The sequence below is a fragment of the Bidens hawaiensis genome, unplaced genomic scaffold (genome assembly GCF_021521415.1).
Source record: "Bidens hawaiensis isolate Kalapana, Puna unplaced genomic scaffold, B.hawaiensis_p1.1 tig00002306_1, whole genome shotgun sequence".
NCBI lineage: Eukaryota > Viridiplantae > Streptophyta > Magnoliopsida > Asterales > Asteraceae > Bidens > Bidens hawaiensis.
In genome coordinates, this window is record NW_027491123.1 from 110,700 (window position 1) to 127,142 (window position 16,443).

Sequence of the window (16,443 nt, forward strand, 5' to 3'; positions counted from 1 at the left end):
AAGTCGTACCACTCTTCGACGTCATTGTCTAAAGTTGTGGGAATGTGCCAAAAAAGATTTGATTGATTTTTTTGACACTTTACAAACGGGTGTCAACTTAACTAGCGATGTTTGGTCGGCACCCCATGGGTTACCGGAATCGTACCTTTGTGTGACCGCGCATTGGATCGATCCGGTATCTTGGCAAATGATGAAACGCACCATCACGTTTGAAAACCTTCCGTTTCCACATACCGCCGAAAAATTGTTTGAAATTTTGGATGAGGTAATAACCACTTTTAACTTGAGGAAAAAAAAATTTTCAATGTCGTTTGATAACGCATCTAACAATACAAAAGCGGTAGACAAGTTATATATAAAATATACACCACTTTGCTACGGAAAGTTTTTTCATACTCGATGTGTTGCCCATCGATTTGGTTGTTCAAGATGGTCTTGACAACGAAACCATGGAGGGCGGTTTGAGATTATTTAGGTTGATGTTACAAGATATTTTCAAAAGTGGAAAAAGAAGACATCTTGAATACAAAAACTATTGCAAGTCGGTGGATAGAAAATATTTGGGGCCAAACTGGGACGTTCCAACCCGTTGGAACTCGACTTGTAATATGCTCGCTTGTGCTTTTTCCCAAAAACAAACTATACAAGCGTTTCATAGAACGCTTGTAGATCGTTGCGAAGCCGATATGTTTCCAAACGGTGCTTGGGATAATATCGGTTACTTCTTGGAGTATCTTGATGTTTTTAAAACCGCAACTAAATTGTCGGGGGTTTACTATCCTACTAGTTGTTGGGTTTTGCAAGAATTATACAACATCTCTTTGAATTTCAAAGACTTTGAAAACAAAAATGACCTATTCGAGCACATTGTTGACCCAATGAAGAAGAAGTTCCTAAAATATTTTGAAGGAATACCACCCGTGTTTACTTGTGCCGCCGCTTTAAACCCCTACATAAATGTTGCCGGGGTTGAGGCGTTGATCGAGGAAATATATGACAACATGGGTGTGCACGAGATCGATCCGATGGCGTCGACGGAAGCAAAGGATTCTTTCAACAAATCCCTTCAAGAAATCTATGACCATTACTTCAAAATATATGGTCCAAGCTTAAAGTCGACTTTTGTGAGGCAAGCAACATCAAGTAAGCCATGCAAGGACAAGCTTATAAACATGATGAATGCGGTTCGTGAGTCGGCGGCTAAGCGGCAAAGGGGTAACACACCAACTAGTGAACTTGGCCGATATAGTGGAGCAAACTATGTAGAAGGTGCAACGGTCGAGGACGTTCGCAACCTTGACATTTTGGCATGGTGGATAGGAAAGCAAAACGAATTTCCTATTCTTTCCGCCATGTCTCGTGACTTGCTAAGCGTCCAAGCTTCAACGGTTGCTTCGGAATCAGTTTTTTCACTCAGTGGAAGGATATTATCGATGCGACGAACCAAACTCACTCCCGAGTCCTTAGAGATGTGCATTTGCCTAAAGGATCATTTGGACGCGGTGGATCGTATACAAGACAAGGCAAACTTTGAAGACGAAATACCACTTGAATGTCCAATTCAAGAGATGGAAGAAGAATCTTCGGGTGATGAAGACGAAGTCGTAGAACTCGACTAATTTTAATTTGTATTTTTTGTAATTGTTCTAATCATTTTTGTATTTGTTCTAATCATTTATGTATTATGTAACACGAATCAATTAATTAATGTAACAAGTTTTTTAAAGTGTTATTTGTTTGTGTTAAATAAAAACTTGTCTTAAACACTTAAACTAACTTTTAAACATATATATATATATATATATATATATATATATATATATATATAATTATAGAACATTACACAACGAACATTATTGCAAAACGATTAAGTACAAACACTATTAAACATAAAACTAAAAATAACAAACATTGTTCGTTGTTTTCGTCCCGCCATCTACGACCATCAAGCTTTGTTACTGGCGGCGGGGGCTTGACTTGTAGAGCCGGACGACTCCCCGGCTTCTCCTTTTTTGGCATCCAAATGCTTTTTTTCCTTGCAATACTTATTGGTATGCTTTCGAATGGTGGAATTTGATGCCGCCTTCAAAAACTTTCCGCAGTATTTGCATCGCGCCATCTCCTGTGTGTCGGTCATGACACACAGGTCATAGTGAACCCAAACCTCGGGGCATCTCGGGGTGTCGATAACCATAACAACTTCGTCGTTGGTTGCCATTGGTAATGGTAAGTGGTTTAACAAGAAATTGAAGTGTTAAACAAGTTAGGGGAGTTGGTTAACAAGTTCTAAACCTAGTATGTCTATATATAGTAAGTGGGGGTGGGTATAAACATTCAAAACCGGTTCCAACGGTCTAAAAACGGTAAAATAGCCGTTGGAACCGGTTTCCAACGGTCAAAAATGATTTAAACTAGGAAAACCCGCTGGAACCGGTTTTCGGGTATAAACCGGACCCGGTTCCTACCCTACCCGGTTCCACTGGTTCCTGATATTTGCCTACCGGGTCGGGTCCGGTTCCTACCCGGTTCCTGACAGGAACCGGTTCCATTTTGTACCCGGTTCTTAGAAAACCGGTTCCTACCCGGTTCCAGGTTTTAAAAAAAACCGATTTGTGCACGTCTAGATATCATTCCATTGAATATAATGTATAAAGAGAATCTTAACCCGTGAACAAATGGAAGGAGATTGCCAATTGGAATGACAAATGGCACGATATTACCAATTGGAATGACAAATTTTATTTTTTTCAAGACATTGAAGTGAATCTTTTTTCCTTTTTACAGAAATTACCAATGACTTACTTGCTTTGGTTCGATCGATCTTCATCGATCCTTTATATTTCTATATCTGCATTAAGTAATTAGCGTTGCAACAAATAATGTGAACAAGTAGAACCAAGTCCAAACTTCCAACACTTTTGTTTGCTAATTTTGGTAACAATCCATGAGAGAAAGAATGTTTGTCGGAGTCCTAGGTAAATTTGTTTTAAAATAGTTTTGTCTGTTGACTGTTAAGTATGTTGATTAATGTATCCACTCCAAACTAATGACTGGACAAAGACACTTGCTATTTTATTAACAGAACAAACGGTTTCTTTGGACATTAACAGATTGACTTATGTATGTTTCCGTTGCGTATGTTAAATAAATTTCTTTGGTTTGAGAACTCTGTCTCATGAGTAAATCTAACGATGAAACCATCCGAATGCACTTGACACAAAGCCAAGAATGCAAGATTATAACATGAATGAACTATTTATATATCATAAACAGAGAACACATTTATAGATCAATTAGGGCGCACCTAACCCATGACTAACGAAAATAAAACATTTTTTTACAAAGTGGACTGATGTTCAATGAGATAAGTCTCCGCAATGCTTGCATATAATGCAGCTCCAATGGGAAGAACATCTTCATCAAGAAAGAAATAAGGAGAGTGCGGGGAGTGAACTGAGCCAATAACTGCATTTCGTATTCCGATTCCAAACATAACTCCAGGGATGACTTGCTGATATAAAGCAAAATCCTCGCCAGCCATCACCTTCTGAGCTAACTTCACTCCACGTGGACCAAGTAACATCGAACCCACACGCTCCACGTGGCTGTTTAAGGTTTCATCGTTGATGGTCGCTGGATAAGGCGGGAATTCATCTTCTTGCATGTTTACCGAACCTTTACATCTATGAACATGCGCCTGTTCTTCAACCACTTAACACAAACCGCAATCCACTTGCATTTTAATGTCGCTTTTAAACTTTTACTGTAATTTGGAATATTCTAAACCTATTTAAAATGTTAAAAGCTCAAACACTAATAAATTAGGGGTGCAAACGAGGAAAACTGCTTGTGAGCTACTAAAGATCGGCATGTTAAAAGCTCAAATACAGCCAAGCTTAAACGAGCCCAAGCTACTCGACTGGCTCGTTAAAACCTCGGTCAGATCATTAAAAGCCCGAGCCTAACAATAAGCTTGTTTAATAAACAAGCCTGGGCCTGAGCTTCACTTACCAAGCTCCAGCCGGTTCGCGAGCCTAAACGAGCCTATTATTTATAAAATTTTATTTAATATATATTAACACAGTTATTTTAATTATATATATTAAATTTAGTTAATAAATAATAAACAAGTTAAGCCCGAACCCGATTTGAGAACGAGCTTGAAAAACAACTCACAAGCTGAATTCCTAAGCTTGAGCTCTCTATAAGTTAAACAAGCTGAGCTCGAGCCTAGACGAGCTCAGTCTTGGCTCGTTTACAACCCTAGTCAAGATTTTATTAGAAATTAAAAATGCCAAACATAATCAATGGTATATAATCGTAACAAAAAGAAAACATTATAAAAAGGTAAACAATGTGAAAATTTGACAAGTAAAAGATACCTCTTTTACTCTTTGCTGAAGACGTTGCAAGCCTTCGGTTGTAAGACTCCTGAGTGTTCCCCCTAATTCAACATATTCTGGAATAACATTAAACGCCCCACCGCCCTTAACATAAGTAACCGTTAGCACCTACACTCAAGATAATTACTCATTATTATGATTATTGATTTTACGCGCATTAAATATTAATTGAAACATACCTGACTTTGAAGAGGATCTAGTTCTCGGGAGATGAGTTGTTGCAAGGCCAAAACAGTAGCCGACGCAGCAAGTATGGGGTCCACGGCGTTGTGGGGTTCAGCAGCATGGCCACCTTTACCTTGTATTCGAGCCACAAAGAAGCATACAGCAGCCAGCATTGGTCCTGGAATGGTGGCAATGGTTCCAGTGGGAACTGTAAAATCAATGTGCATTCCAAATATGGCCTCTGCACCACCAAGTGCACCCTCGTTTATCATATGCAATGCACCCGCACCTCCCTTTTCTGCAGGTTGGAAAATCAGTCGAACCGTTCCCTTATATAATAAAAATGGTATAGCGGTTAGCAACTTGTTAAATATTTCAAATCATATATTGTTCAAAATATCACAAGAGGGGATGGAATTAAAAAAAGAAAAAAAAAAGAAAAAACGGGTGTTGAATCTGCCAAAGACAAAAATACCCCTCTTAACATTAAAAGATCAAAAGTATGTTCAACCACAGGAATTTTGCTTCACCACTAAAATATTTAGGTTTCTTGGTGCTTTCCCCAGAGCTCTGTCACTTAGGGGTGTGCGTGAAACCGAACAAAATGACCCAAAACCGAAAAAAACAAGCTTAAATAACCAAACCGAAATAGAAAGTAAAGGTTTGGTTTTAAGTTTTTGTAAAAACCAAACTTCCCGTTCGGTTTCAGTTTTGCACAATATTGAAACTGAAAAACAGAACCTTATTTTAATAATTAGTAATTTATAATTTACAATAATTTAATATATAGTCTAACCCAAATATTTTTGCCCAAATGTATAATAATAATAATAATAATAATAATAATAATAATAATTAACTAATTAAAAACTAACAAAGACATTTAGGCCCAGGTTCATTACATTTGGCCATCAACCCAAAAAGTTTCAAGCAACTGAACCGACCCAAACCAAAAATCGAAACAACCAAAACCGGAAAAACCAAAACCAAAGGATTTTCAAAAACTCTAAAAGTGAAATTTAGATTTGTGGTTTGATTAAGCCCAAAACTGGACCCATTGGGTCCAGGTTGAGTTAGCTTATGCACCTTTAAAGTGATCAATGACACCAAATGACCAAAATCACTACAAAATTGTGAACCTTTTTAGCTTTCTGTGCATAATTATTTGAAATATTTAAGTTAAGGAAAAGAAAGTATACCTTGAGATTGTGCTTCCTTTGATGAAGTAATTTAGCAGCCCCGAGAAGCATGGTTGTGTGGGCATCACACCATCCTTCTTACTCTTATGCTCCCAATCCACCAGCTCCTGCAAAGGAAGCGCGTCCATGTCAGCTCGAAGAGCCACAATCGGAGGAGACCCGGTGCCAATTTGAGCTACAAAACCGGTCTGGGGCAACCGGGTATGTGTAACTAATGCCGAGGCTGTTGAGTTGGCTGCTGGTGTTGTGTTCTTGGAAGCGGAGTTCAGGGTACTCGTGGAGTTGTCTTCTGATTGAAGTCAACCAGTTGGTGTCTTGCTTTGCTAAGCTTAAAAGCTGGGTTCCGTAGTCTTCGTCTTCTATATTCTCACATTCAAATTCAAATGATGCAGGGATTAAAACCAACAACAGGATCATCAGGATACGGAGTCCTAACGTCATCGGACAACAGCAGTGGGTTAGGGTTTGTAGATTCACTTATCAAGGATTTCATTCTATTTTGCTATATGGGAGATAGAATATAATATTCATTCTTTTCTCACATCTTCAACTACCCACATTAGAATATTTTAAATAATTAAAATTTTTGTTTTTTTCTAAATAGTTTTAACAACTTCTTTCTAGGCCCGCAAACGAACTAAACATTCGGTGAGCTGTTCGTGAACCGTTTGATGGAATGTTTGTTTATTTAATAAACGAACAAACATGAACGCATGTTTCATTCGCTCATTTATGTTCGTGAACCTTCATTTATGTCTGTTTATTTATGTATTAATAGGAAAATAATTAAATGTTATCTGGATCTATCAACTTAAAGGTTTTATATTTGTTAATTTGTCTTCATTTAAGTGTTTTCATTTATGTTCGCTTGTGTTCATTTACATTTGTTCATATATGTTTATTCATGTTCGTGTATCTTTGCTCACTTATGTTCATTTAGAGTTTAAACAAACGAACGCAAATTTTCGATTTTTAAATAAACGAACATGAACATAAATATTTGTTCGATTAAGTGTTTGTTTTTGTTTAAAGTTAAATTAACGAGAACATGAACATGCCCTTGTTCGTGTTCGTTCGATCCATTTATCGGCTTTCATTATTCACATTGATGAATATATCGGTCTCAATCTCTAGGCTCTATAATTTTGTTAGTGTTCGTTTGTGTTCGTGAACCGTTTGTGAACACATTCATTTCCTTAATGAACGAACGCAAACATAAAAATCTCGTTCGGTAAGTGTTCGTGAACATATTATTTCCTTAACAAACAAACATGAACAAGGCCTTGTTCGGTTCGTTTACAAACCCTAACTTTTTTAATTGTTCTCTCTATTTTATTACACACCCCTTTGAGTTAAAGTGAAAAATAGAGTAGTTAGTGATTCACACAGCATTGCCAACAACTGAATACCTGAAGGGTCTGATTGCAAAAATAGAAAAATAATTTGGACAAATAATTTGGCAATTTACACTAATTATTTTAAAAAAATATATATTTTTGATACTGTCTCTCTATTTTATTTAATAATACTTTTCAATTTTCCTATTATAATTTTTTCTCATTTATAAATTTAATTGCTGGCAATTTTTATCTTATTATTTTTTTCTCTTAATATTTATTTCTAATAAAATTTTATTTAATCCATTCAAATCTTTCCTCTGTCTTACCTTCTCCATCACATGGCTTGTGCGTTCTTTCATGAATTAATGAATTAATGAATTATTGACTTATGTATCCACTAAAGAAGATACCAATCTTGATCTATGAAAATGTCAATGAACAGTCAAGGGATCATGTCATGTTAAATGCATACATTTAAAGGTGTTTGTAGCTTTGGTAGAAAAGACTCATGTGGTGTGTATAATCAAGTGCTTTTGTATATAAAAGAAACACAAGGTAGTTGCACAAATGAAATAAATGTGAATGTACAATGCACCTAATATGTGACTGATTTTATTTGCATTAAATCATTTACATAAGTCTACATCTATACAGTTAAACCATGCATAGTCTCTACATAAAACATATAAATAATGTTTACATTAACGAACAACATATACACTAGCTTAATCATTGGTCTTTAAAATATACATTAGAGAATGAGAACATAAGAGTTGTAAGTCTAAATTAAATGAGATCGATTTTGTTTTTCCGGCTACTTGAGGTTTTGAATCCACGCCAATCGTATGAAATGAATAAATATACAAAACTTTCACGGCATCAGAATTCTCTTCTGTTCCGGAATGCAACGTGTGTCGCATTATTTCGGCTTCATCAATCACAATGATGAATATTTTCATGTTTTTAGTTATAGAATCTCCGTTGTCAGTGAAACCAAGCCCTCTTTAAACTCTGCTTCAAGGCTAGAATCACAAAGTTATTTCACATCCACAATTTGGAGCTGCGGTTTGAATGTTTGATCACGTTTTATCTTTTAACAATGACGCAAACGAGTCCAATGTCTCTCATGCTAGCATCTGTCTTCCAGTCATCTTCAGCTAAGCAATCTGAATCAGAGGAGACTTGATATCATATTAATAACAATAATACTAAATAAATAAACTAAAAACAAAAGAAATATGAGAAATTACCAGCCACTTTGGATTGAAAGATAGCTTGATTGAGATGCTGTTTCATTCAGAGAATTTAAATATGGAGCAGAAAAAATTTTTTTATTGAAGAGATAATCAGCTTCCATTAAACTGCAGTTGAGATGTGGGATCTTGATTATTATTGGTGTTGCGCTTCCTCCCAAATTTTGAGAACATCAAAAAATTTCAACGCTTCTTTTATTAATATATGCACAACTTATACATAAATATGTAAAAAAAAACAAAAAATAGATTTCATATCTTGTATTCAGAGCGGTACAAGTCAGACACTAAGCATAGTCTTTTTCATATTAATGATATATTTTGGGACCCTTAACAAAGTAAAAACTTGACCAGACAATGAAAAAAAGTTAATTTGTAATTTAATCTTGTCTAATGTGTATTCTGATGTTTATAACACCCTAAACTATTTCAATAAAGAAAACTAAATTTTTGGTTTTATATTGATATTTTATAAATATAAACGATACGATGTTTATGACTTATCAAATCCAGTCTATCTGGCCAGCCAATTTTGTTAGACTATGTGTAATATAATTTAACTAAAAGTTGAAAAAAATGGCATGTCATATCACTTTCATGTAGACATAGGAGCTCTCACTAGCTTTTCACTAAAAAACACGTAATGTTTTAACTTAAGAAATAAATTGTTTTTTTTTTAATCTTTTTTTATAAACATGTGAGTAGGATAATTTGATTGGTTGGAAAAAACCCTAAACCCTACACCCCTCCGCGCGTTAACCGCTTAGTGCCCTGAAGGGTTCTTAACATCTTGGCGCCCACGTGAAATGGGTTGGCAGGCTTTGGTGTATACAATAAGAATAAGGTGGCTTGGGGCGCCACCCCACAACACCAGCCCTGGTGGTTATGATTACAAAATGCAACAATGATCAAAGCCTCCAACGTTATGACGTTTGCACAGTAGCTCTCGGTTATCGTTAAAATAAGAGATGATATTTTCTTTTGCACCTCCCTAGAAAGGTGGACAAACAACCAAACTTGTAACAGCTCGTGGGTACGGTCCATTGACCCGCAAAACGTGAAGACGATGGGCTTTGGGTAACAAACATAAGGGGATTAGTCAGAAACGAAGGAACCTAAGCACCTGGATCGGGTGCTTGATAAAGAAACACGCCATATCTTACGGTTTAAGTAGCATAAAACCAGCTAACAAAACAATGAGAAGACCAGCCCGCCGCATTGGAACCGATACCATAAGCTATAGGTCCTTTGAACAAGCTCAAATCAGTTACATGGGCGCGAAAATAGTCTATAACAGCAAGCATAGACAACTCCCCAGACGATAATCGACATAATAATTGAACAAGAGTCAAAGTCAAAATAAGCAATACAGTAGAAAGGACGTCTGCAATTCAAAACACAAAAATACCTACAAACCTTAATTTTAAACAATATATAATTAAACATTGCTCTCTAGCTTCCATGCACGCTCGACGATACATTATTTTTCTGAACGCATATCCTACATAGAAGTGTCGCCCCACAATTTAGTTCGATATTAAGAATAGTAGACGTTTATTACTAATAGCAATCAGAGGTTTACACGCCTGCATCACCTGTAAAAGTTATTCAGCGTCTTCCACGTCGACCTGCACCACCAGCCTTATTACCAGGAGTGCGAGCAAATTGCATCCTTAGGATGGCGGAATCTCGGTCATGCTCGTCGAACTTATAACCTGCAAAATGGAGTTTTGACTAGTTTACACCACACTTTCTAATCACAGGGAATAGTGTTAGGTCAAGCAAGCGGTTTTGTTGCAAAGCCAGCCCCAAAGCTCTCCGACTGTTGACCGTCCTTGTAAAAAATACAAGATTTTGTATTTGTAGCACGAACACAATTGATAAGCTATCAATAAGATATCAGAGTGCCAAGCAGAATATAATTGCTCTGTCATATTCATTTCAGCGAGCAAAGAGTCTGTTCATACGAGGTAGTCTATATGAATTTATGAGGCGTTTGAAATGATTATAATGCTATTTATAATATACTAATTTAATGCAAGTAGATTGGATTGGAATTCAGAACTTGCGTACTTGGAAGAATACTTGAAAAGAATAGAATCTGTCAAAAGAGCAGGGTCCTGGAAGAGCTAATATTTGGTAGACAGGAAAGGAAATGGAATTCAACTCCATTCCTTTGGAGTATTCTGTTTGGTTACTGAATGCAAATGATTTCAGAATTTGCAGCAGGAATGGTAATTGAAGAAGAAAAGCGTGGCATAAGCAGATTGAGCCTTTGATAGAAGCAGGAGACTCGATATTTCAGACGTAAAGGGTACTTTTGTCAAAAAAAAAATAGCATTCCAATGAAACCATAGAGTTTCCACAGAGCTTACAAAGAGATATTGTAAAAATCCTTCATTCGATGGTGACCCTTTTCTGGGAATGGCAGTTCTTAAAACGAATAAAGAAAGCGTGCACCCTTTGGCAATATACTGATTTGTATGAACGCCTTGTACAGGAAACTTCGGTGAGGTAACTCATTAAGACACTCATAATGACGTCCAAATGGTAGATACACATATTGTTATTTATGTAGCATTTTTGCATTATTTTAGAAAACTCTGCAGTTAATCTGCCTCTAAATATAGCCGCAACTACCATTTTAGTTAAAAGTAGCATACTGCCTTGGAGTATTCAAAAAATAAATACCAGCCAACTTGTACAATGAAAAAAACATAAAACTTCAGATAAAAATAAAGTTAAAAAAACAAACGTACCTTTCAATGCATCTTTTGCAGTAGCTGCCTCGGCTGGACTTTCAAAATCAACAAAACAGAGCATAAACGGATCCCCGCTCGACTGTAAAACCCCAAACATTGTATCTTAGAATTGTATCTTAGAATAGTATATAAACAGAATTAGTTGGATCTTAGTAAAAGCCTAAAAATCCCTTGCATTAATCATTTGATTCTACAAAGAAACTTAGTCTTACATGTCTGGATCCCTTGGGCACAAGTCGAACTTCTTTATAGCCCACAAAAGGACGAAATATATCTGCCAAACTCAAGTGAAGGAAACAAACCAATACAAAAACACATAAATTGCAGCAGCACACACAATCACAGAAAAACAAAGGATACGAGACACCTCTCTGCGTGAACAATCTGAAGGCAAGCCCTCTACAAAGAGTGTACTGCTAGCATCAGAAGGCAAAGGTATTTCAGGCCTCATGCCTAAAAGCCCTGCATCCCCAACTTTTCTAGCTTCAGGCGGGCCCATACCCATCAGGCTGCGATTTCCGAGGTCGCCGCTATATGGTGGAAAATGCTGAAAGAACAGATTATCATGTAAGAATTAAAAATTTACACGTGTGGTTATCTATATTCTATCATGGTGAGACATACTGTTCCGTGTAGGTAAGATGCAGCGATGGTATCAGAATCTTTAAGCCCCAGGTAAGTTCCTCGTGCATCTGCGTTAGCAAGGTAGCTAGGAAAGTCACGACCGCCAGGAACATCTGCCATGTCAATCAAATTAGCACAAGATACCGACACAAAACAACTATCTTGGAATACAGACTAAGAGATACGATCCACAGAGAAAGCTTATGCAGATATAATGCATATACAACAACCATAGGCAGTAAAATCTCACGCATAACAAAGGTATTGGTAGGGTCTGGGGAGGGTGGGATGTAGGCAAACAATACCTCAATCCCAAAGGATTAAGAGGTTGCTTCCAGGAGACCCTCGGCTCCAAAAACGACATACGAGCATGAAAGGTATAGAGTGCATGTATCTAGCATAGAAAGTAGTAACAAGTAACTATATAGCATTAGTAAACTACCAATAAGTTAACCCAAACATGGTAAAAAGAAAGGGAAAAAAAAGGTATAATAGTAAGATATAAAACATCATAAGATGGCAAGGGCATCTAATAAAAGCTAAGTCCTTAATAATAAACTAAAAGAAATTGGTACCCTCCCCTAAAGGGTTCCTTAACCCTAATCCTAGGTTCGATTAAGATATGAAAGTCTAGCAAATTTCGCCTTAAAAATAAATATTAAAAAGAAAGCAAGCCCTGACGATTATGGATGTGAGGTTAATTATTATTATTATTAATTAATAAAGGAAAAGATATGGGGAGTGTTAGTACCGTAATCAGGGCGGGGGCGCTTGCCGGCGAGTGAATGAAGTGGCGGCGGCTGCTGCTGCTGTCTACCTTCAGCAGCGTATTTCCAGTATGAATCAGTCATCTTATGATTATGAATTCAGATGCAAACAACACAAGAACAACAAACAAAGGCAGCTAGCTCCTTCTTAGGTCAGGTTTTGACCTTGTGTTAAGGGAGATAAGATGAGATGAGATGGGTTCAGAACAAAAGAAAAGAATATATATAATGAATGAGGTAAGATATATATTAATATCCTAGGTTAATAACCCGGACCGGAAAATCAAGAAAAAAATATTTATATATTTGATACAAGTTATAAACGAAATCAAGCATATAAACCAATTATAATTATTAAATTAAATAATTTGTAATTAAAAAATTAGTTAATTAGGTGAAATATGTATAAATGAAAACTGATTAGTTGGCATCATATGTGGATGGCATATTTGAAAGCCATGTGTAACATGTATTGCTTTAATATATTAGTTATATTTGATACAAGTAATAAGCGAAATCAAGCATATAAACTAATTATAATTATTAAATTGAATAATTGGTAATTAAAAATTAGTTAATTATGTGGAATATGTATAAATGAAAACTAATTAGTTGGCATCCTATGTGGATGACATATTTGAAAGCCATGTAAAACATGTATTGCTTTAATATATTCGTTAGATATGTTAGGTACCCGTGTAGTATACAGGTTGAATAATTTAAATTATATAAAATCTTATTTCTACAATGACACAAGTGGCAATTTTAAAGTGGTTCAACCTTGTTATGTTTTATTTTAACTTTAATATATTAATACTAAACATAAGGATCCAATTACAATAGATAAGTATGTAACACACAACAAAAGGATCAACTTTGTTAATGATTTTTCTCAAATAACATGAAGACTCATATCCAATTTTAAAGTTGAAAAAAGATCTCTTTCCTCAAAATCAAACTAAAAACGAAACACTAATTGAGTCTAGACATAACATCCCAGTTCAAGAGAAAAATCTTAAAAACGATAATTACAAAATATGTCAATGGCCCATCTCGTTTATCAGCTCGTCCTTGATTTGTTAGATAAACAAAAATTTGATTTTTGAGTCCTAGCTTGCGTTCTCAATCAAAATGTTGATGCTCATTTTGTTACTAATCCAACAATGTCATAATTTAATTGTAACAAACTTCAAACTGTTTGGCTTTGTTACCCACTTTGTATAAAATACATGAAAATTTATCAACAGTTTCAAAGTAATAAGTTTGAACTTACAAAAGTCAAAGTGCACCATTCAAGTTTAGCATTACACTTCAAATATTATAAAATTAAATAGAAACCAGAGAACCACCATGCACATCATACACCCTAAAAAATGAGAAAAGTTAGTTTCTAAACACAACAGTCATACTCATATCTAGGGGTTCTCTGTCAGCTAATCCCATGGTCAACATATTTTGAGTGCCCCTGATTGCCAACCATCAAATGCTACTTGTATATAAATAAGTAAACATGATAAAAAAAAATACTGCCAAATCATTATTTTGATCTGTCATATAACATTTTGAGACCAACAAACTGTATGTCAAAATATCATTTTCCTGTAAAAACAAAGAACAGATAGCAAAACATAAAATTACATTCAATGAATTAATCAAAGGTAAGCTTTTGAGACCAAGCAACTGTATACCTCTTTCTCTGCTATTGAGCTTGGGTTTCTCGTCTATTTAATCTATAACATGACCAAAAAATTTAAAGTAAAAAATAAACCCAAAAAGAATTTCTTTTTAATTATAATATTTAACCTATTGTATAAGTTAAAAACAATAACTAAACTGAAAAACAAAAGGATATATTGAACTCAACACAAAAATAAGATAATCAAGAGTTGTTTTCTTTACCACAAGGGCTGCTAGCATTAGCAATAAACCTTTGCAAAACCAAAGCGAAGAACATGCATACAATTTAAATCAAGCTTTTAAAAAAATATTTTAAGTAAATAACATAATAGTTCATTAATACTAATATAATATCACCGTAGAATTTATCTAAAAAAACATAAACCCATAATGATTTAATAGAAGTTAAAAGAAACAGATCCTAGAAAAACCGAGAAATGAAATTCAAAGTTCTTTTTGTTAACGGTAAAAGAATCAACTTACCTTCATCGTTGATAAACATAAAGTTGCAGGTATCACCATTTAACAATCCATTATCTTTCATGAAGGTAGGCCATCCACTAACAAAAACATCTCATAAGTGTTTTGACATTTGGTAAATACTAAAAAAAAAAATACCAAAATTTGGTGAAAAATTATTGCAGGGAAAAGATTTAGTATATGTAAGCTCATCATCAATTGTCATGTATTGACAACTGATGTATTTCATGAAAAAAAATGCAAAGAATTAAGCAGCAATCATCATGAACCAAATAAAACACGATGCAAATATTTGGTGATTTCATAGTAAATTTAAATAATTAGAAACATACAGCCATACAGGAATAAAAATTGGCTAAACCCATAATGGTCAAAGTCGTTTAGATTTATAAAATTGATGAAATTAAAACAATTTAGAAATATGATAGTAATCGAAGAACGACGTTAGCACATACCGGCCGATTTAAAAGATTCTGATTGAATACTCACCGACGGCGAGGAGTATGTACTCCGACGGTGATTTTGGAGCTTGGGAATGAGCTTTGAGAGATCTGTAATACACAATTGATTAGGGTTTCCAAATAATTATCGGGCTGGGTTAAGGGATCCGACCCAAAATTGTGATAGGGATTTTGAGAGGAAGCATAGGCTAGATACAGGAAAAGTGGCAAAAGGAAATTATTATTTATTAAATAGTACCAATATCATTTGTTATATCCATTAACTAACTTTGAATAACAAAATAAGGTATAAGCAAGAAATATTTTTATAAATTGAATAATATAGATAGTCACTATTTTATACTTGTAGTTGAATAATAATGTACTTTTTCTTAAATTCAAGAATATCATCAATTGGTGAATTTATAAGCAATTGTGCCGTATAATAATAATAATAAACTTAACTTTTATGAACCTAAAAACGAAAATAACTTTTAAATAAACTATTAGCCTATTAGCCTAGTTGTAAATGATAATTTGTGCGCACTCTTTACCTGCTATGCATCTGTCTATCCAACGCAAAATGTGCTCCATAGCTTCCTTAATCTGAGAACCTGTAATTGTGGTTTTCACTACATCATCAAGAGCCATAAGAATGCCTACTCCCAAAAATCTAGAAACATCAAAAACATGTTTTTAGTTAAGAAGTTACAACTAAAAACTTAAAACTTACAGTTAGCAAATTCACATTTACACTTTAATCTAACAATTTAATATGCATCAATCATCATGTTAAAGAAATACATTGAGCATTGGAAAGTTCAGAAATGAAAAAACTTTGCTCGGATACTTAATTCATACAATTATTTTTACCATTACAATTTACAAAATTAATGGAAGTATATGTTGGACTCGTTATGCCCAAGACACATATTATTATTGATGTGGCTAGTACGTCATGATCCAAGTCGGGTCATACCCAATAACAAGCTAGACAAACACCGATTATATTTGTTTATATATGATATGATCATAAGCAAATAAATATAGACATTTATGTTATTTGGAAAGGGTTTCTAAATACAATATACTTGTGAAATGAATAAATCATATGGATGATTTATATTTTGAGAGAGAGAACATTTCATAGTGTTATTTAAGATGGTTAAATAACAATATGTGAAAATGGCTACCAAGCATGTTACCTATATTGTGTTATGTTTATTTTTGGAAATAACATAATTGAGTTTTATGATATAAAAAAAAATAATAATAATAAAGGAAGAGGGTGGCCGCCCCCCCCCCTTTCTCCTTTCATTTTATATTATTATTT

At 34.8% G+C, this 16,443-nt stretch overlaps 1 protein-coding gene and 1 pseudogene across 2 annotated transcripts; both read right to left on the reverse strand.

The window, feature by feature from the left end:
* Nucleotides 1-3,224: 3,224 nt before the first annotated feature.
* LOC143614758 (IAA-amino acid hydrolase ILR1-like 3) lies at nucleotides 3,225-6,208 on the reverse strand (annotated as a pseudogene). The gene is made up of 4 exons (XR_013150346.1): nucleotides 5,768-6,208; nucleotides 4,583-4,897; nucleotides 4,370-4,511; nucleotides 3,225-3,711 (listed from the first exon to the last, which is right to left on the reverse strand). The product of XR_013150346.1 is annotated as an IAA-amino acid hydrolase ILR1-like 3 (transcript).
* A 3,531-nt stretch (nucleotides 6,209-9,739) lies between these two features.
* On the reverse strand, nucleotides 9,740-12,597 carry LOC143615392 (RNA-binding protein 2-like). Its single transcript, XM_077088526.1, has 6 exons — nucleotides 12,498-12,597; nucleotides 11,747-11,859; nucleotides 11,483-11,669; nucleotides 11,335-11,396; nucleotides 11,120-11,201; nucleotides 9,740-10,075 (listed from the first exon to the last, which is right to left on the reverse strand). Exons 1-6 carry the CDS (start codon nucleotides 12,595-12,597, stop codon nucleotides 9,969-9,971), a joined length of 651 nt encoding a protein of 216 aa, XP_076944641.1. The 3' UTR covers nucleotides 9,740-9,968.
* Nucleotides 12,598-16,443: the final 3,846 nt, after the last annotated feature.

What these genes read in the sequence shown, in the direction of transcription:
- LOC143615392 (XM_077088526.1), bottom strand. Translation starts at nt 12,597, where the DNA reads ATGACTGATTCATACTGGAAATACGCTGCTGAAGGTAGACAGCAGCAG. An exon ending in CATCTTACCTACACGGAACA is followed by an intron (nt 11,670 to 11,746) that starts GTATGTCTCACC and finishes CTGTTCTTTCAG; the next exon opens with CATTTTCCACCATATAGCGG. An exon ending in TGCAAAAGATGCATTGAAAG is followed by an intron (nt 10,076 to 11,119) that starts GTACGTTTGTTT and finishes TCCATTTTGCAG; the next exon opens with GTTATAAGTTCGACGAGCAT.